Below are 23167 nucleotides of genomic sequence, written 5' to 3' on the forward strand. Positions count from 1 at the left end.
CACCACCGCCAAGTGACACGCTTCCTTATTACCACTGGCCACTTTGAGTCACAAGGCCACGCCTGTCCACATAGAGTTGAAATAGATTTTTGAGGGGAAAGATGAGAACCCTAAAACAGAGTATCCTCCCACAGAGGTGAAAGTCTCTCTTCTATTTCCATTTTCATCAAAACAGTGTATAAGACCATAGCTTACCTGGGAGCACCGTTGCACAGGACCCTTTGGAAGAAAAGAGCTGAACTTTGAGCTTGGGAATAAGTGTATTCATTCTACACATTAACACCTTTTTCAGGACATTTCATTTCTGTACTATATGTTGGTTACATTTTCTCCATGTATTTGTTTTTAATGTTGTTATTGCTGTGGCTGCTCCTGTTTTCCCCAAAATTGATATATTTAATTAGAATAGTAGCTGTTTCAACTTAACATTGGTGAACTTAGTGTAGATTGTTTTATTTTGTTGTTATTTTGGTTCTTGAAAAAATAACAAAGATCTCCTTTTTTTTTGCCCACAAATGGGCTCTCAGATTTTTGCTTGTATTATGTGTTTAATGCTACTTTAAATTTGAAGTATTCTTCTCTGAGTTTATAATAATAGGCTATATTTTCATTTTTCAGATTAAAAAGAAAGCTATGTTAAACTCAGGTCTCCTTAGTTACTATCATTAGCACTGCTATTAGAGTGAGTGCTGAGTTTCAAAAGCAGATGTAAATTTTTCTTAGTTTTCCTAGCAGGAACCCAACCTAAGCCAGTATTTTTACATAATGGTAGCTTTCAAGAAGTTCTTTCAAGTGATTATCTTGTAAAACAAAACAACAAATAGGACATTTTGATATTGCCAATGGATCTTAGCTTTTCTTTTCTTAGGAGCATTAACCCAGATTTGGAACGATGTATGTAAATGTTGAAAGAAAAGTACATTACAAATTTTTTAGAATGTTTTCCTTAGTTTCCAATCTGCTGTAGATGAATCAGTATTTATTTAGCAGCTCCTATTTGCAGAGAACTATTTGGGCAATAGACACGATTACTGAGCCTATGTGGAGCTTATTTAAGTAAAGAAAACATTTCAGATGATCTTATGCAAAAAATTTTTACTTCATTGTGTGGACATTTGAGAGGGAAAAAAAAAAGCTGTTTGATTTAATTCAACGAGTAATTGAACTCAACGATGTGCTCTGGGAAGTGGCGAGAATTTATTGAGTTCCAGCCACATGGGACTTCTTGAAGGGTATTCCCTTCTACTTCCCAGGCTTGGCAAAAACATCTTCCAAAGTGACCTCCAGCTCCCTTTTAATTAACAAATTCAGTCATTCATTCATTCAGTATATTCACTGAGCATTTCCCATGTGCCAATTTCTCTTCTAGAGGCAAGTTTATCAAGGAAGCCTTCCCTGACTCAGCTCTTCACCCTAGACTAGATACAGTTCTCATAATATATGTTCTTATAACTTCTTATTCTTTTTTGCTTGTTGCTTATAATTAAAGACTATATAGGAGATTATTTTATTAAGTAAGCTTCATGAGGGTAGGGGGACTGTCTGTTGGCTCACTTTGTATTCTCACCAATCCCAGTGACTAAACCTTTAATAAATAAGAAAAAATATGCTATCATAATTGGTATCCCCAAGACCTAGAACAATTTTTATTTGCTCAGTATTTATTAAGTGAATTAATAAATAGTGTGAAGATAAGCCACATTACCTATAAATCTAACACAAGTAAAACACATTTGCATAAGCAGTTATATTCTATGGTAAAGCAATATGGTGTTCAAGATCAGTGGTTCTGGATTCAACTGGCCACTGTCACTTTGGATAAAATTACTTAACCACTCTAAGATACAAATTCTTTATATATAAAGTGGTAACAAAAATAGAGTGGCTTTTTAAGATTGTTGTGAATATTTTATAATGGATGTTGTCACACATTACCATACAGCAAGTGATTAATAAATGTACATTCTCACTCATTTAACAAATATTTATTGAGAGTTGTAGCCAAAACTTTTAACTGTCTCCCAACATCCTTTTCGCCTATTTCCACAGCAAGAAGATTACTAGCTAATAAGCATGTTTTACCTCAGAATATAGTCTTATTCTGTATAAGATTATATAGCTTATTCAGTGTACTATTCTGTATATTCTATATAAAAATATAGTTTTTTAGGCTATATTTCCCAACCTCCCTTTCCACTAGGTGTAGCCTTGTGATTCACAAATGGCCCAAGGCATATAAGCAAAAGCATCACAGTGTGGTTTCTGTGAATCTTCCTTGAGAGGTTGCACCCACATGCCCTCTTCTCCCCTCTTATCCCTTTCTTCATCCTGCTGCCAGAAACTCAGATGCCACCATCTTGGACCATGAGATCAGGGTTACATACAGCAACAAGATAGAAGGCACCCAGGGCCCTGCTATGTCAGCCCCTTCTGCCTAGTCACATGTTTACACAAGGGAGAAGCCAAATTCTTTCTTATTTAAGCCACTGTTAATTTGGGCTTTTGTCACTCACATCTGAACTGAATCTTACCTAATATGATTCTGAAAATAGCATATTCAATATTAGATCCAAGGCCAAATGTATTAGTGTCATAATAATTTTTAAGTGTTACATGTAAGTGCAAAGGAAGCTATTTAAAAGGAGACTTAAAGAGCAGATAAGCTTTCAGACTGCTCCAGTAGATGCAAGGGGCCTTCCAGATAGACAGACATAACAACAGAAGAATTACCTTTTTGTCCAGCCTCGCCAGACCCTCATTAGCTTAGTGAGGGCTCCACCTCCTGGGCTACCTCTCTTGCTCTCCTCTGAGTCTGAAATGACCATTCAATCCTGGCATGTGACTTTGGGGAGGCAACTTGACCTTTCTAGACCTAGTTTTCTGTTTCCAGTCACTATTAATTGATATTTTCTCTTTATGTCCATAACAACCCATTTGTCCTTTTATCATTTGTAATATTCTGCTTCGAATTACAGTTAATTGTGTGTTTTTCCTCTTTAGATTACATATCCAAAGATCTTTTCTGTCTCTCCATTTCCTACTGTCTCTATCATCATGTTTGTAAATTATAGACATGTGGGACAAATTAAATCCATTAAATAATCAGAAGTGCAGCTGAAAATATAAGTTGCAATGACATGGTAGGAATTAGTGCATGCCAGAGTGAAAGATGTGCATGTTTTAATTTGGTGGTGGGTAGGCAAACCACTGAAGGTTTGAAAACGAAGAAGTGATCTAAGACTGGAGAAAATCTACAGTTCAAGCTACCAAAAAAAAAAAAAAAGTCAAGTGTAATATACTTTGCCTTATTTTGAATGTCCTAATAACATGATTATAGTATTTTGTCATCAGAAATTCTGTCACTTTTTAAATCATATGAATCTCAGAATAATGGGTCGTAAAATGAACTGTAAAGCTAGAGTTATGGATGTAATTTTTATAGGAATAAATCTGGTCAGTGGTTAGTATGTGTAGTTCTTGACCATTAAAAAATAACTTGTTTTCTAAATTCCAGTCACACTCTAATGAAATTACAAAAATTTAAAAATGATATTTTTTCCATTTAAAAATAATTCAAGGTTTTGAAAATGTTAGATCAAATTGTTTTATAGTATTTAGTTAGGGGAAGTGGAACAAATGTTTATGAACGATACAGTCATTACATTTTTTAAAGATTGTCTAATTGCCAACATCTCTTCAGCAAAATTATTATTTTAAAATAATGAGGTGTATTCTATTTTCTTCCTCCTAAATTTGAAATATTTTAATGTTTTGCTCTGCAGATATTTTTGGTAGTGATGAAACTGTGTTTCTTTGAAAACATGTAAAAATATTATCTTTCTACCTTATCAAGGAGTCCATGTTGGACAAGAGTGCTGTGTGGGGAGTAGAGTTTTTTTCTGTGCTTACCTTTGCCCTTCGTGTATTCTTCTCCTTACTTCAAAGGGAGCATAGATGACCAAAATTCCCCCATCATCTTCCCATCTTGGCCCATATGGGAGACCAGAATTATACAATTTATCTCTTAGGGTTAATATAAAGAGCAACGAAATAGCGTAAAATGTATAAAAGCACTTTGAAAAGTAAAAGTTAAAGAAATGGAGTCTAATATGCCTGGTCAGTGTGAATTAAAGAATCATTTTCTTCTTTTTGTTGTTTTCCTACATTTGTAAAGGAGAAATTCAACTTTCCTCTTTCCTGGAAAGAATGGTACCGATAGCAAACAATCAAAGAATCCCTAAAGATGCTAGGCACCTAAGGGTCAACATCACCTTTAATACTCAGAAGACCCTGTGACTTAGATAGCATCTCATTACCATTGTACAGATGAAGAAATTCTGGTTCAGGAAGGTTAAGAACCTTGCCCAAGGCCATGTTAGGAAGCACAGTGGCACAACCAGTTTTCCAGCATGGGTTTTCAGAAGACAAACATTTTAAGAACAGTGATCTTCTCCTACCCTAAAGAAACAGAATTTCTGTTGTTCCTTCTAATACCCCTTGGGGGAGGCAAGCAATTTTATGTCTTAGTGGTACTCACCACTAATCATCACCTAGAAAGGAGGGGTCTGTATGCACATCTTAAAGACATGCAGTACAGGACTTCCGACTGCAGGCTTTTGCTTCTCTTTGTTTCTCATCTTTCCAGTGTTCCCATAGCACCATCATTCTCCCAACACCTAATAAGAAGTCCCAAACTCAACAAGTCCAGTCCCAGATGTTGGTTTGTTATGAAAAAGTCTGACTTCAAATTTCAGGATTTATTTGCTCATAAAGGGATTCAAAATGTTCAAACAGCTTAGAGCATTTTACCTTCCATATTTTATTTAAAAATAATTAGATATTTAAGTGGAGTACCCATACTTTCCATAGAAATACAATGCAAATTACAAATTAATCCTTACCATAGAAGTGTATAAGCAGGTAGAAGGATTAAAAGATATTACTTGCCTCTTCCAGGGAGACTTCATTATAGACTGCAAAGAACCTTTTGTATCAGGCAGCACTTTAAGAGACTATGGAATATTGCCAGTGTGCGTCCGATTTTGGAGTCATATTAAAAACTTACTTTCAGCATGTCTGAAATTAGATAATCTGGTTAGCTCAGGTAATAACATTCCTAGCAGCTACCTTTAGGTCTAGAGTAACAATTTAATAATAAGGAAAAACGACCAAGCACTATTTGGTTTGTCTTTTTAAACAGAGTTTTTGAATTGTGAAGTTAAGTTCTCAAAAGAAGCCATGAAATGTTGTCTGTTTGGTTATTCAGAATATTTGCTGATATAGTCCAATGTGACAATGAAATTTAATTTCTAAAGCTATTTAATTTTATTTTTGAAACACAGATGGAAGAGTGTACTTATTTAGATTAAAATAAAGCCAGGGGCTTCCCTGGTGGCGCAGTGCTTGAGAGTCCGCCTGCCGATGCAGGAGACGCGGGTTCGTGCCCCGTTTCGGGAAGATCCCACATGCCGCGGAGCGGCTGGGCCCGTGAGCCATGGCCATTGAGCCTGCGCGTCCGGAGCCTGTGCTCCGCAAATGGGAGAGGCCACAACAGTGAGAGGCCCGCATAACGCAAGAAAAAAAAAAAAAAAAAAAAAAAAAAAAAATAAAGCCAGAAGTACACAAAGACTATAGAACACTAAGTTATTTCTTGGTAATGGCTGCTGCATCTGTGTCCCAGAGGTTTCCACTCCTGTTTAGCCCTCTGATTTCTCTTTTCAGTTAATTCATTCGTATTGCTCAGTGCTAGAAAATAATATCCTAGAAAATTTGCCACTTCGTTTGCTAGAGCATATGTTTGCTTAGACTTTTTCCTTCAGTACATAAAAATGAAGAGTATCATAGTATTCTGCTTCCCAGAAGTACCTTTTAAGTTTTTATTATGTGATTTTTGTTTCTGTCTTGATGTTTAAGTGATTCCCATGTCAGCATTTTAAATTTCAGGGCACTTACTGCCACTACCAATAATACCTTCATGAAGGGAAAGGTATAGAGTGTTCTCATAGCAAAACTTGGAAACTGTTCTGTTGGCATTGTTGTTTGTGTGCTAAAAACAACAAGCTGAAATAAGAAAACTTAGAGAACACAGGGGATAATGCGTTCTTCTCTACCTGCCAACCCTTCATCGTCCTGGTTAGGGATATGAACATCAGGGAATTCTCAGGTTTGGCTAAGACTATACTTAAAGTAATTGAAGATCCAGTTGTTATTTTTCTTTTCCTATTCCCTCAGTACTGTCCTCAGTCACATTCACTTTGAAGGCCGCTCAGCGAGGTGGTTGACGTGGAGGAGAGCATTCATGTGGACCTTAAAGTGAATTCCTCCCCCTCCTTCCTGAGCCAGCTATTAGAAGTAATGCAACTGGGGCTTCCCTGGTGGCGCAGTGGTGGAGAATCCTCCTGCCGATGCAGGGGACACAGGTTCGGGCCCTGGTCCAGGAAGATCGCACATGCCGCGGAGCAACTAAGCCCGTGCGCCACAACTACTGAGCCTGCGCTCTAGAGCCCGCGAGCCACAACCACTGAGCTCACACGCCTAGAGCCCGTGCTCCACAACAGGAGAAGCCACCGCAACGAGGAGCCCGCGCACCGCCAACAAAGAGTAGCCCCCACTCACCACAGCTAGAGAAAGCCCGCACACAGCAACGAAGACCCAACACAGCCAAAAATAAAATAATTAAGTTTAAAAAAAAAAAAAAAGTAATGCACCTCTCCTAACATCTGCCTTGAAGGTTTTTTTTAGTTGTTAAACTTTTTAAAATTTTCAACATGCTAATTTATCCCCCCTCTCTCACTCCTCCCCACTCTCTCTTTTCTTGGTGGAGCAGTTGATTGCCCTCTTCACATCCGCCTAAGAGCTATTGCTGTTGACATTGGCCACCTATAGGAACTTAAGCAAGTCCAGTCTCTGGCCCACAGCCTCCCTCTTTCCTCTCCCCTTCATGGTGCACCCACGGCTCATGTGCTTGTGCATCAAGATTTTTTTTTCCTTTTTGGTTGGTATCGTATCAGGCTTCTTTAAAAATATATAGATTAGCAAAGTGACCTTATTTTTATTATTTCTAATGTATCTTTATTGAGGTTAATGTTCCTACTCATGTAATGTCATCACTTTCTCTTTTAATTCCTCTTGTTTCTTCCCCATCTTCTATCTTTTCCTTGAGGTTTCTGTTTTTCTCCTCCCTTCCTTCCATCTTTCCCTCCTTCCTTCCTTGCATTTTTTACTGAATCTATTCAAATTACCAGGTTTTTTACAGACAATGACTCCTTTAATTCTTGCCCTAGCCATATAAAGTAACCAGGAAAAAGACAAGAAAAATCTAAATTTCAGAGCACAAGAATTAAAATCCATACCTCAGACCATGAAACTTTATTTATGAGGGTTCTGGACTACCACTACCTTAATATATACTATTACATAAACTTAATATACAGATTGAAGTCTTTAAACAAAATAGCCACAGTTCAGTTCATTCCTGAATATAAATACTGGAGGATATGAAGAAACTCTAGCCGAGAAGGGGAAGAAGAGTACAATATACTGAAAGCTCTTCAGAAATAGGGGGAAATTCAGAGGAAGCTGTTATGCCAGGACTCGTGGAACAACTAACAGGTTATACCCATGATGGTGTGTGAATTCCTTCTGTTGCATACTATTAAGTGAATGAGGTGTTTCACTTTGATTGGAAATTTTCCCAGGTGCAAAGAGTCATAAAGAGATTACAGTTTTTATGCTTACTTGCTTGTGTTCTTGTCCCACCTTTTTTTCAAAGAAGACAGTTGGGTTAGTTGAACACATGTCAAAGGCTGACCGGCATTCAGAACAGCGGAGGGCAATTTAGGAGCCCTCTTATCTGGAGCTTCAGAACTAAGTATTAGATTAGTTAATAAAAACTGATGAAAAGAAAAAAGCATTTAAATTCTTTTTCATGTTTCTTAGATGAGTCATACACATGAAGCATTATTGATTTCAGTTTTTATTTTATTTGTTGCTTAAACATACTGGCAAAGTTATTCAAGCATAGAACCCTAGGTATTAATTACTTCCCCAATAATATCAATTGTTTTCAGTAATTTGCCTTTTCAAGGTTTTTCAAAGCTATTTCATGTTTTCATAGGCAAAAAAAACCCTCTCCTTTCCCAGTCACATTTAGCAATTATGTTTAAGCAAATTACGTAATTAAAATAACAAGCACAACTTGAAAAAAAACAGGTTGAGGATCAAACACAACTGACTCACGGTTCAGGGATAGTGAGAATGGGCCTGGCGGAGACCAGCCAAAGTGCCAGGATGTGCAGAGCAGTGCATGTGTTTAACAGTGGGGATGAAGTGTTAGTGAATCAGGTCGTTGGTGATATGGAGGTTGTTTAAGGGAAATTCTGTTATAACTAGGCCAGTCATATCAAAACCATGAACCTATGCACTGTTGGTCTGAGTTACTCCTTTCATCCTGACACACCCTAGAGGTCTTCCTCCTTAGACATGTTCATGATGCTTCCCACCACCCAGGTCTCCACAGAAGATGTTAAAGATGCAATCGGTAAAATACTTTATGTTACTAAGATAATGTGAATTACAGGGGATTCTAATTCCCTGTAATTTTTAACTAGAAACTTTTGGTAATAATGTTCCTGTTTCTTTTTAACCCCTTAAGTGACATCTGAACAATCCAAATATTTAGAACTGCCTCAGAGGCTCAAGTTATTTCTCATATCACTCAAAAGAGATGGTTGCCTGTTCTTTTTTGCCTGAAGCTTATTTGTATTGCCAGCTCCCAACTGACAGCCCTCTTGGAGGGATTGTCCTTACTGTGACCTGTGAAAGCATACTTATATGAGGCGGATTATGAAAAATATTGTGGAGAAAAAAAAAAATCTCACTTAAAAATTTAAAAGTTTAAATTCCATCAGTATAAAATGGTTATCTGGAATTTTCAAATATACATATACATGTATACATATGTGTGTGTATATATATATACATATTTTTTCTTCATACTTCCAGACCTGGAGCTAATTGAATGCATGTCTTTTTGCATCTCCACTCCACCAGAAGTAGAACGTTAGTACATAAAATAAAATCTCTATTAAGATAAAAGTGTCATGAGTAATGATGATTTACAATTTCAAGGGTGCTCTAATTCTCTCTAATTACACATGTCCTTTATAATAACCACACAAAAAATAATGCTTCTAATTCAACATATGGACAGTTCTGATATTCGAGTGAAATACTCATTTCCTTAAGTTAAAAGATGGTTGTAGTTTGGCCATTGTTTCCTTAAGAAATGTGCTTTTCTTTTAGTTTAAGCATGATTGTGTTCATAGCTAATACACAGTTACAGCAAATTCCTCAAGTTACGTTTTGACAGTTCTAATGATGGACATATATCAACATCATCCTGTCTCATAGGTTCTTTCATTACTTAATCTTGATACTTTTAATATTTATATGATAATCCATAACCCTCATCATTAGAAAAAGAAAAATTAGTAATTTAAAAATCTCTCTTCGGGGCTTCCCTGGTGGCTCAGTGGTTGAGAGTCCGCCTGCCGATTCTGGGGACACGGGTTCGTGCCCCAGTCTGGGAAGATCCCACATGCCGCGGAGCGGGTAGGCCCGTGAGCCATGGCCGCTGAGCCTGTGCATCCAGAGCCTGTGTTCCGCAACGCAAGAGGCCACAACAGTGAGAGGCCCGCGTACCTCAAAGAAGAAAAAAAGAAAAAAATCTTTCTTCACTAGCACTTAGTGGTCAATTTACATAAATTTTGTGCAAATTATTAAAACATTGGTATGCATAATGATTGCTATAGGGTATCATTATTTAAGTACTATTTATTTACATAGTACTTTAATGTAATATGCTGTCTAATCTTCAAATCTGCATTTTTTCTGTAGCAACTCACAGACTACTGATTGTGTGCCCCAATAATCATGACGTAAACAACCACTGTTTGATTTTAATATGATTTTCCTAATAATAAGTTATGAATCAGACAGTTATTTCTCTTATTGATTGATCTTATTAAATTAATTAAGCAAGGAGACCATTAGTCTGATTTGCCTTTTTTATTGAAGTATGGTTGGTTTACAATATTACATTAGTTTCAGGTATACAGAATAGTGATTCAGTATTTTTACAGTTTATACTCCATTAAAAGTTATTACAAGATAATGGCTATAATTCCCTGTGTTATACAATAGATCCTTGTAGCTTATCTATTTTACACATAATAGTTTGTATCTCTTATTCCCATACCTCTAACATGTCCCCCCTTCCTTCTCTCTCACCACCGGTAACCACTAGTTTGTTTTCTATATCTGTGAGTCTGTTTCTCTTTTGCTATATATGTTCATTTGTTTTATTTTTTAGATCCCACATACAAGTTAAAACATACAGTATTTGTCTTTCTCTGTCTGACTTAGTTCACCAAGCATAACATTCTTTAGGTCTGTCCATGTTACTGCAAATGGCGGAATTTCATTCTTTTTATGGCTGAGTAATATTCATATATGTATATATCACATCTTCTTTAACTATTTGTCTGTTGATGAACACTTGGGTTACTTTCATATCTTGGCTACTATAAAAAGTGCTGCTATGAACATTGGGGCGCATGGATCTTTTCAAACTAGTGTTTTCATTTTTTCCAGTTATGCACCCAAGAGTAGAATTGCTGGCTCTATTTTTAGTTTTTTGAGGAACCTCCATACTGTTTTCCATGGTGGCTGCACCAATTTACATTCCCATCAAAAGGGTTCTCTTTTCTCCAAATCCTTGCCAACATTTGTTATCTGTAGACATTTTGATGATAGCCATTCTGACAGGTATGAGATGATATCTTATTGTTGTTTGGATTTGCATTTCTCTAATAATTAGTGATGTTGAGCATCTTTCCATGTGCCTGTTACCATTTGCATATCTTCTGTGTATTCAGGTTTTCTGCCCATTTTTTGATTGGGTTCTTTGGTGGTTTTGATATTGAGTTGTATGTGCTGTTTATATGTTTTAGACTGAGTTGACTTTAATGCCTTAGCAGCCTACGTAGGCAAGCACAGACCTAAGCCTGTAAATTCCTCAAGGTTAAGAACTGGAAACCTAAGGACAACCAATCACAAACAGCCAACTAGGCTTTCCTAAATGATGCAACTCCTTAAGCTATAGCTAATCAGATAATTTCTTTGCTTTGCTTCCCCCTCTTCTCTGTAAGTCTCCCCCAAGCTCCTGTTTGTGGAAAACTCTTAACCACTTCTTGTTTGCTGCTACCCCATTCCAATCACTTTTCGATCAAATAAACTCTTAAAATTTTTAACATGCTTCAGTTTATCTTTTAACAATCTTAAAATTTTAACATGTTAAAATTTTTAACATGCTTCAGTTTATCTTTTAACAATCTTCAATTGGCAAACGTTTCCTTTTCTTCAAAAAGGAATTCTTCCTCTTCCACTTCCCAGGTATTACAACATTTAAAAAGTATTACATTTCCCAAGTATTACAACATTTAAAAAACTGAAAGCTGTTTTTTCAGTTTAATAAAATAAGAAAGTAGTTCCTTTTGGCAAGCTGTGTTTGTTTACATTTTATGTTCCTATTGTTTTTAGGTAGTGATACCAGCTACCAGTCAGACCCACACTGGAATGCATTACTTAGGTGTATCACAACTTCCAGGTTGAGGTAGAGAAAAACAATTAGCTATTCATAAAGCTACTTTTAAAGCTAGTTGCTTATTTAATACTAGCTTTTGCCTAAAGTACAACTATAAATACTTTTAAGTATGTTATACAATAAGTATGCTTGAAATGCTTATGGCACTATATTTTATACTGGGGAATGAGTCTCAGAAAATACTTTTGTATGTAATGGTACTCTCACATCAGATGGCCATACTTAAGTCCTTTTCCAGAGGAGGAAATGAGAGGAACCAATGATCCCTTCCCCCACTCTGAATATCTTTTGCCAGCACTGATTTGAGGATGAACCTCCTTATTTCCTGGCATTGTTACTCATTCCCCACCTTCTGTCTCATTCCTCTTCTCTTATAGAAACTCAGCCTAGAAGAGTTGATGTGTAATCTTTCATTTCACCTTGCCTGGGTTGATTTAGACACATGAATTATGGGAAAGTGCATGATGTTATGTTGTATATGTGTTTGTTTTTCAATTTACATAAATGGTGTTGTGTATATTTCATTCTGTTTTTTTCCACATTCTTATGTTTTTAGATGGCTATGTATGAATCCAGTTCATCACTTCTGACTCTCAGAAAGTATGCTTTTGTGTATGTGTGCAACAGCACACACAGACACATGCATGTGTACACATACGTTTTATATTTTAAATCTCTATTCCTCTAGGGATAGTCACTTAAGCTGCTCTTCTTTGCTAACATAAAAAATTCTACAATAAATATGTGTGTGCATTTCTCATTGAGCACCTATGCAGAAATTTGTGGGGTGGGGGGAGGAATACCCAGGAATCGGTTAATTTTAATAACAACTCCCGCCATCAGCAGAGGAATACTTCAGCAATACTTGATATTATCTCATCATTCTGGCTATACGTTGTTGGCTATAAATTGCTCTTTTTATTTAATTTGCATTTATTTAATTAATAGTGAAAATTTAACTATTGGCATTTCCTTTTCTCTGAATTGCCCTTTAATATGCTTTGCTCCGTTTTCTGTTGTTTTTTTTCATCTCTTTGGAGTGTGTGTGTGTGTGTGTGTGTGTGTGTGTGTGTGTGTGTAATAATCCCTTGTATATTTCACATCAGTAGTTCTCAACTGAACTTGAAGTACCCATATGTCTTGTGGAGGCAGGGACCCCCAAAGTCCCATCCAGGAAGTTCACAGGTCAACACTATTTCCATAATAATTATAAAATTTTCTTTGCCATCTTCACTGTGTTGACATTTGTACTGTTGCCACAGAACAATGGTGAGTAAAATTGCTGGAGCCTTAGCACAAATCAAGACAGTAGCATCAAACTGTACTAGTAGTCTTTGTATTCACCCCCATTATGCAGACGCTGGAGACCAAAAAAAAAGAAAACTCCAGCTCATTTAAGAATGTCCTTGATGAAACAGTAACTATCATTAATTTTATTAAATGCCAGTGTTGGCCATGTCTTTAATATTCTGCGTGATGACATGGGAATCACACATGAAGCACTTCTGCTGAGTACTGAACTATGAGGATGATCTCGAGGAAAAGCACTTGGGAGATTGTGTGATTCGCAGGCTGAACTACCCCCTATTTGAACATTATGTTTACTTCAGAGAACAACTGACAAACCATGACTATTCATACCTGGATATTTGGCAGATATTTTCTTGAAAATGAACAAAGTAGTCCTGCCACATTAAGGAAAACAACTGACAGTATTTGTTGCTAGATATAACTTGAAATTTCAAGGGAAAATTAGAATTTTGGAAAAAATGTAACTGCCAGTGTGAGCTTGAGAGCTTCCAGCGTTTTAAGATTCTTTAATGAAATTGGTGGTGATATTAATGAATGTGACTTTTTGATATTATATAATAAAATGTGTAATCTTTTAGAGAGTCCACATAGTTCCATGCGTCTATATTTTCCAAATGACCAATGCGTGATTTTACAAAACCATGCATGGGTGAAAGACCCATTCAAAGTACAAGATAAACCAATGAATTTTAACATAACGAATATGAGAAGTTCACTGGTATATTTCAGATTCCACACTCCAAGTTTAATAATGCTAGATACAGGAGAACTCAAAAGCCTAAAACCTAATAATTGCTAATAATCCCTGAACCAGTATTCTATGAATCACTTTTTTGTTGTTATTTTTTATTTGATGAAAACAGTACTGGTATTTAATTACAAATACCTACTAAAAGTAGATACCACCCAGGTTGGGTGCTGTTTATTCTCTGGAATTCCAACTCCTTGAGATATATATTCAGAGCTTGTAAATATCAGAGCAAACAGGAATCTTTTAAAACATCATTTCTGATATGACTTAGAGAGAAACATGTACTCAGATTTTCATTTTTTGATTGTTACATAATTTAAGCTTCAGAAAATTAGTCTACAGCTCATCAGCTAAAATTCTAGCAGAGATAATTTGGCCGTCTACAAGATAAAAGATAATGAAAAAGGAATGTTTAGCAGTATCAAGTGTGGAATTTGGCTTCCAAAATGGGAGGAAACATGATTCATAATGTCCACTGTTTATGTCATATATATTAGAAAGATTTAGACTATGAAGAGTCTCCATTTGAAAAAAGAATACTATACCTACGATAGTGGAAGAATATGGCTCTTTCATAGCAATGTGCTCATTTACCTAACATACAGATAAAGTCTCTTTTAGAGGTTACCTTTACCAAATCTCACAGTTAAAATTACAAAATCACCCTTAGAGAACTAGTTGAGATAAAAGAGTAATAAGTAAAATTTACCTTCATGGGGAGTATTCTTTTATTTGTACCTCCAAACAAGAATGGGACATCAAATGTATTCATGTCAGTAATTTTGATGTTTAAGTATTAAAATGAGAAAAGCAAAATCAGATATATGAGTCAACTCACTTCGCACTGTTGAAGAAAAAGGGAACCACAGGCCCAGAATTTAAAAACAAAAACGTTGTTTATAGGTTTGTTTTACAAGAGTGAAACATGGGCATGCTCACCAGTCAGAGGCTGGGGACCGTCCACCCCAGTTCTCTAACTCATCCAAATTCCAGATTTTCTTTATACATGAGTAAGACAGAGACTTGTTTTATGAGCACTAGTTGGGGAAGAACCATCAGAGAGGGAAGATGAGACTTAGGGAAACTCAGAATAAAGAGGAAGGTGGACCGTGCCATGTTAGCAACCTTTCAGAAGCTTGAAAGGGCACTGGCTACATGCAGGATTCAGGATTGCCCTTAACACGTTAACACATTTAAAATCTATAAATCCAGGGAAATAAAACATTGTAGGTTTTTTAATGAGTCACAGTGTTTGTCTGGGGTGGGAACTCTTTAATGATTGCTTTCATAGTTCCAATTTTTGACTTGTTAAATGTATGACCTGTTTTTAATCATATAAAAACAATGATTCTAGAGGTGCTGGTTTCTTCATGCACATCCTCCGCCATTTCAAATGTTAACTCTTATAGTCCCGTCAGAGAGTGGAAAATCCTTATCACTTACATGAATCTGAAGATTTTCTGGTTTTCTCAGGAAATGGTCTCTGAATTATTAACAATATTCTAGTATAACAGATTTAAATTATTCTGATTTGTAATTGGTGGAGAGGAGAGCTTTATAGAGATTTGTCAAGAACATTGAAACAGTACCTTTCTACTGAGCTTAAGATTTTATAGACATCATAAAGGCATTTTAAAGTGAATAGAACAATTTTTAATGTTTGCCCATATATGAAGAAAGTATTTTTCTTACATGGTAGCATTTAATGAATGATTATGTTGTGTCAAAAGGAGATTTCTATTTAAATATGAGAAAAATGTTGAAAAATTTATTAGGTGACAGTTATGCTGCAGCAAACTACTGTAGGGTGATTTGGAATGGGGAGAAAATATCAGTTAGAACATCTCCATATAATAAAATGAGAAGTATTTGGTGAAAAACCCTCCATGACCAGTGTGTACTTACACAACCCATAGCAGAGACTACAGTATAAAGATAGAGAAACTGAAGATACTTTTGTACTTGTTTTTTGCCATCATTGTTGTCTTTATCTTTTCTTATTCTAATACTCAAAGTTCTCAAAGAGGTTTGCATGTTTTATTTTAATGGAAATTTCTTGAAGGCTAAAGCAGTTGAGACACATTAACAGTTATATTGACATTAGTTTCATAGTAATGTCATTGAGGTTATTTTGAGAAGATAACATTCTCATTTTTCACTTTGCTAACTCATACTTACATATCATAATCAACCAAATGCTTTCAGTACTTATATTTTGAGGACACATTGCCCTTTTCAAATCTTGTTCCTACATATTGCTTTACTTAAGAAAAAAAGTATACCATCAGAGAAAGACATTTTGAAGCTAAGCTTGATATATGCTTGTTTTGTATTATTTAAAATCTTTACTAATAAATAAAAATGTTCCATTTTCAAATTTGATATCATCAGCATCGTTATCCTGAAATCAATGAAATTATAGTTTTTTATGCCTTGTCTCCTCAGATAAATTTACAAAGAAAAATGAGAGTTACTGGTGTGATTACTCAAGGAGCCAAGAGGATTGGAAGCCCAGAATATACAAAATCCTACAAAATTGCCTATAGTAATGATGGAAAGACTTGGGCAATGTACACAGTGAAAGGCACCAATGAGGATATGGTAAGGCTTACATGACATTATTAATTTGAAAGTAAACTCCCATAAATGATTGTGGATTACCAAATGATTACTGAATATTCAACATAAGTCTTATGCTGTTGAAAATAAATTTGATTCTTTTAATTGGACCAGTGGTGTGGAGAAGGTACGGTGTTATCCCAAATTATCAGTGTACAGTAGTGACCTTTTAAATCTTTCTCAGATTTTAACTGGTGGTCCTATAAACACTTTATCACAAGGTTAGCATAGTCCTGTGTATGAAATTAACTTTTATTTTAACAACAGTCAGCTTTCAATATTTCATTTTATTGCTTTGACAGATTAGCACTCTCCTTAATCAAATAAATACAGATCAAAACTATTATTTTTAAAGAAAAAATATAATTTTTAAAGAAAAACACCAAGTTATAGAAAACATAAATATCTTTACTTCATATTGGAAGAAAATTTTGTTATTTAGCAGAATAAAATATTTTAGAAGAAATGGATATAATATTCCATGTCTCCTTTGCCTTTTCATATATTTCTAATTTTTTAATTAGTTTTACCCCCAACTTTTAATTTAAAAAAATCAGCACTGCAGCTCATTCCATTTAAAACTGAGTCAATTTAGACTAGACTCTCATATATTTTATGAATGATTTTTTAAGTTACCTTCTTAAATGAATTTAAATAGGTTTTCTGATTACCAGGTTATGTAGAGGGTAAAATGAGAGTGAGATTTAAATGAATTAAAAATAACACATTTTAGCACTTAATTTTTAGAGAGAAATTAGCTTTTCACTGGAGATATATATGAAGAATTAGGAGTCTCTTATCTGGGACAGACTGATAAGGAAGTAATCTTGAGGAATCAGACCCTAAAATGACATAAATCTGATCACAGTGTTAGAGAAACTGAGTGATCAGGAAGCAATAGTGAAGACTGGTTCCTAAAAACAAAATGAAACAAAAAAACTATAATTACTAAGTAGCAAAATGAGCAGACAGACCCCTGTCCCAGATTAAGTTGAAAGATTAAGGTAGTCTGAAGGACTGGCCTGAAATTGAAACGACCATCATAGCAGGGTATAGATTAAGCCATAGGTCACAGTGGTTTACAGCTTTAATGAGGATTCTGTCTATAGGTTTGTAGGGTTTTTTTAGGGAAAAAAGCATTATATTTTATTTATATCAATAGAAGAAAAATAAAATACTAAGGTTGTAGAAAGGTATTAAATATTGAATTTACAGAAAATTATATTTATTTCACTTCTCATGGCAAGGTGGTTTCTAAATGCTCCAGACCCCTAGATTATTTAATCCAATCTTTGAGAGATTATGTTGTGTATGTAGGATATAGGGTCAATATATGAAAATAGTTTTTTTTAAAAAGCTGTTGCAATTAATAATTTTAAACTCTATCTTATCTCTTTTCATAGGTGTTCCATGGAAATGTTGATAACAACACACCCTATGCTAACTCTTTCACGCCCCCCATAAAAGCTCAGTATGTGAGACTCTATCCACAAGTTTGTCGAAGACACTGCACTTTGAGAATGGAGCTTCTTGGATGTGAACTGTCAGGTGAGTCTCATATTATGTATTTCTGTACTCTCTTTAAAGGAAAAAAAAGTACATTTGTATGTATTGTGTTACGAACTTGCAATTTTTCAACACTCATAGATGTTCATTTCTGCTACAAAATGTCTAGGGCTTGGTTCAATGAGAAAGAGAGAGAGAAAAGGAGAGAGGAGGATAAACAAGTTCTAAAACACTCTACAGAATAGAATTAATGTAGAAGGGGCAATGTATTTCTTTGAGTGGTCAAAGAAAGTACAACAAATTTTCATTGGAAACTTTTGTCAAATATAAATGTGCCTTGATTTTAATAGTAACTATGATTTATGTTTTATGACAGAATTTCAGTAAAAACTGGAATCTGCCTGACCTCATAAATTGCAGTTACATTTAGGCTATACAGCATAGAAAAGTAAGCTTTATCTTTGTACATCTACCATAAGAATTTAGTTTTGTCTTTTTTTTTTAGGTTTTATGAAACATGTAAATTTATCATTGCTTCCAAGAGACAATACTTTACAACCAAGATTGCTACTATAAATTCATTCTTAGATCATTCTTATCTAACAACCTGCTTATTGTACGAACAGTGGTTTTCGAACACAAAGATAATCTATCAAGGGACTCAGATTTAAATAATCCTTGTCTTCCAGGAGCATCAGGACTAGATATAAAGATGAAGACTTTATGAGTGGATCTCACAGTCATTCACTTTCAATCTAGCTAGATTCTGAACTAAACAGAAAATCTGTCTAGGCATTTCACTGTGCTATATTTTTGGTGGTTCTTATATTTCTATCATCAACATTTACAAACTATCTTTGCCATTTTGGCCTGAGATTTTGTTCAAACCACTGTGTTTTTAAGAGACTAAAAATTCATGTGTGCCCCACTTTTTAGTGTAACCTCCAAGTATCAGAGACTTTTGTCATACTTACAGAAGTGCCGTTTAGTTAAAAATAGGACACATCCCTGAAAAGAGACAACTGAGAGCTTTTTATTCATTTCAAAATGTTGCATATAGGTTAAAACGCACACTTTATCTACTTCCTTTCTTGGGTTTATTTGTGATGTTAAGAAAGGGAATGATTTTCAGGGAAACAGAAGTTACTCTTAAAAAACAACCAAACTTTAAATGAACCCATTACATTCAAAGGAGTTAGAGACATTTGGGCAGATGAATGAATCTATTGATATTTTAAGAATCACATTTTCATATTATATATGGGTGTCTTTTATGAAGCAATCAACATACAGTTTTAGTACCATTAATTATCATAATGGGGATGTTTTCCTTATTTTGGTAATTTGAACTGGCTTATTGACTACCAGTAAATCTCAGCAGAATTATTGCTGCATGGTGTTTATATTGCATGTCACTATATCACCACAGGCCAGTGTCATCCGTAGTCATTCATCATAAAGCAATCAAGAGGAAGCCACAGCATGATGAAGTTTGCTGTTAAGTCCCATGCTTTTTAGTTGCTACAACACCGCCTTCCCCAATTTTTCAGTCTTTTGATTCATGAGGGCCAGTCTCTCAGACATGGCACAGTTACACCCCTAAGACATGAATATATTTTACTTTCAGGTTTGACAAGAGGTTACACCTGACCCTTTACGGATTTTTATGTTTTCAAAAAGAAGCCACACTTCATCTCCCAACCCCACAAAATGATTTTGAAAGTGTATGCAGAGAATAATACCTCTTAATGAATGCTTATGAAAAAATAAATAAATAAAAATTTGAAAAACAATGGGACTTCCCCGGCGGTCCAGTGGTTAAGACTCTGCGCTCCCGATGCAGGGGGCACGGGTTTGATCCCTGGTCAGGGAACTAAGATCCCACATGCCCTGTGGTGTGGCCAAAAAAATTAATAAAAATTTAATCTTTCTCTGTCAATTTGCCTCACACCACCAATTTCCCTTCTCATCCATATGATTTTATATGTATAAATTAACTCTTTTACCAACATGGAGAGCACCTGAACAAAATGAGGTATTAACAACAAAATTGATTAAGGTAGTCAGAAGGACTGGCCTTAAATTGAAACGACCATCATAGCAGGGTATAGATTAAGCCATAGGTCACAGTGGTTTACAGCTTTAATGAGGATTCTGTCTATAGGTTTGTAGGGTTTTTTTAGGGAAAAAAGCATTATATTTTATTTATATCAATAGAAGAAAAATAAAATACTAAGGTTGTAGAAAGGTATTAAATATTGAATTTACAGAAAATTATATTTATTTCACTTCTCATGGCAAGGTGCTTTCACTTTAGAAATGATCAATTTTGTTGTTAATGCCTTATTTTGTTCAGGTGCTCTCCATGTTGGTAAAAGAGTTAATTTATACATATAAAATCATATGGATGAGAAGGGAAATTGGTGGTGTGAGGCAAATTGACAGAGAGGTTAGCTATAACACTTGGAAATAAACATTAGTAGAATGTACCAAACTATTTCCCACAATCCAGTGCAACACTGTAAAGCCCAAGGCTGCTTTATTGTATTCAATAAACTGTTATAAGAGCTCTCAGCCTGCCTAGAAGATAGCAGATACTTTTTCCAGATACTTACAAAGAAAATTCCCCTAAATTCTCAAAAGAGATATGATTTAAGATGTTTAGAATGAAATGGGTCATGACCGTAATTGATAGAAGAATAGTCATTCATTCATTCTTTGAACAAATTATTCAGCACTTCCCTGGGCTGAGTACTAGACAGCAGAGTGGGTAATGAAATGAATTCTATAACTAAGCAGAAATGGTCAAAGTAAAGGTATGCCTTTTCTATCCAATACTTCAAAAACTGTGTTACATCTCAAAAAGGAGAAAAGCAACTTTGTGTCTCTTTCCTTTGTGTCTCTTCTGCAAGCCAAGCAGTTGTACAAACATTCCAGTGGCAAGGTTGGGGGCTGGTGGTGATAACAGAAGAAAAATTCAGAAATCCATAATACAGACAATGCATGTTACCTTAGAACTGCTTGAAGATAAAGAGCATGCTATTAAGACTTTAGAACTTTCTAAAATCTTTGAGATTTTTGTCATGAAATTTTTCTTTTTCAGAATTTGTATTTAGGATTTAGAACTACTTATATTATGGAACTTGGGGTATAGGTCTCCTATGCCTGCAACTCAACAAAACCTGAGCTAAGACATCCAATTGGCTAGCCCTCTATGTCAGTCTCTGTCATGTTTGCATAGGATAGGAATTTCCTAGAAGGTGGAGGTGAAGGCAAATATGGAGGAGCCTCAAGAAGGAAGACTTGGCTGGATCGACTAGGACAGAAAGCAAGTAATTGTAATTAAGAATTATATTTATCAGTGAAAAGTTCTAAACCACCTCTCTTAGAGCCTGGACTGAAAATGGTCTAGTTTCAGAAATTGCAGCCAATCATAGGATATTCTTTAATACTCACTGGTATGCTGATTTGGGGACTTAATACTGTCATCTGTTGGAATAAGCTTTATGGAGATAATAAAAATAGCTAACGTTTACTGAATGCTAGCTATATGCCAGCACTGTTGCTAAATATTTTATCAACTAATTTCTTAGAAGACTTTTTTAATATAATTTTGATTATTATCACCATTTTATAGATGAGAAGACTGAGGCACAAAGCTGTTAAATTATGAGTACAAGGCCACACAGCTAGTATGTAGGGCATTAGCAGAGTATGAGGAGATGACATTGATCAGAGAAGTCTCCTATTTTATCTTGGCTTTCTTGATGATCAAACTTACCTGTGTGTTCCTTGGCCAAAAGGTAAAATTTTACATATGGAAGACTCAGCCTCTGGCTAATATGATAATAGAATCATACTTTCCATTACAAGCTTTGTGAATGTAATTTTGTCACAATTGCAATTCAACATTGGGAAATACTGTATATAGGTACATACATACATACAAGATTTTTCAAGGACAAATAAACCCAAATTTTGTATCATGTCAAACCTGAAAATATATGTGGCAGATTTGAAAATCTTCAAAAAATATCCAATACTAGAGGTTATGGAGTATGATTAAAACATAAAAATTTATGAAAAGTCTTGTCCAGTAATGGTTTTTGCTAGAATTAGCTTATTTTTTTTCTGTTATCTGTTAGTTTAAATTCTACACTAGCACAATGTGAGGTATATGGTATATGCTGAATAAATATTAGTTTCCTATCTTCTAGAAGAAGCCATGTTGGCATTTATAAGAATCAGTGATAATGATTAACAGGTTTCTTGGAAAACAAATGCTGTCCAGTTTAGAATATACCATTGGAGCAGTTTGTGAAAATGACTTTGTACTGAGGGAATTTTCATTTTCAGTATTATGAAGACAAATAAAAGAAAACCAAATATCCTTTCTGAGGAAATGTTCCATTTTTAAAGACAAAATGAAACTGTTGAAAACTGGGAAACCGTCATGAGGTTATCCGTAATAAGACAGGAGAGAGCATTCCAGCATTGCTTTCATTTTGCAAAATCTTCTATCACAGAAAAGTAGTTTGAATTGTCTGTCTTGTTTTCAATTTTTCCAAAATATATTCAGACAAAATAGCTTGAATTGTTTATCTTGTTTTTCGATTTTGTTCCCGATTTATTTCTGATTATAGCCTTTTTGTGAATTTAGATGCTCTCTCTTTGGGGGAATGAATAGCATTATGCTTAATCTTCTCTTGCCTATCCAAAATGAATGCAGAAAACTTCCCAGCATAATAAATTATTTTTCTCATAGAGCCCTTCTCATTTTCTTCCAGGCTGTTCTGAGCCTCTGGGGATGAAATCAGGACACATACAGGACTATCAGATCACTGCTTCTAGCATCTTCAGAACTCTCAATATGGACATGTTCACTTGGGAACCAAGGAAAGCTCGGCTGGACAAGCAGGGCAAAGTGAATGCCTGGACCTCTGGCCACAATGACCAGTCACAATGGTTACAGGTAATATTTTCTAAAAATGTCTCACTACCTACTTCTCCTCTCCTTAGAAGATTTCCTGTTGCTTAGATAAATATCAGAGTCATTATCTTCATACTAGTTTAAATGTACCTTCCTCTGTGGTTTAACTAAATGGGTAAAACAAAAATTCCTCATGAATCCGTTTTCGTGTTCTATTTTTACTCTGATGTTGATTTATAGATGCTACTGTCAGACTGATGCAGCAGTGTGGACCAAATCACACTACATATAGGTCAATTTGATTGATTATGAGAGGATTTGCATTTTAACTCTCATCTATTCTAAAGCTTTGTGTCAATATTGGTTTGAAAGCATCACAGCAGGA

General features: G+C 35.2%; 1 protein-coding gene across 2 annotated transcripts in view; it reads left to right on the forward strand.

Moving 5' to 3' along the window:
- The window catches only part of EDIL3 (EGF like and discoidin domains 3), a 443350-nt gene that overhangs the window by 297086 nt on the left and 123097 nt on the right, over positions 1–23167 (forward strand). For both annotated transcript variants that reach the window (XM_007448349.1, XM_007448350.1), the window contains 3 exons: positions 16173–16328; positions 17750–17894; positions 22640–22824. In XM_007448349.1, coding sequence (XP_007448411.1) covers positions 16173–16328; positions 17750–17894; positions 22640–22824 — 486 coding nt within the window. The remainder of the gene's footprint in view (positions 1–16172; positions 16329–17749; positions 17895–22639; positions 22825–23167) is intronic.

The sequence above is a fragment of the Lipotes vexillifer genome, unplaced genomic scaffold (genome assembly GCF_000442215.2).
Source record: "Lipotes vexillifer unplaced genomic scaffold, Lipotes_vexillifer_v1.1 scaffold654, whole genome shotgun sequence".
Lineage (NCBI taxonomy): Eukaryota > Metazoa > Chordata > Mammalia > Artiodactyla > Lipotidae > Lipotes > Lipotes vexillifer.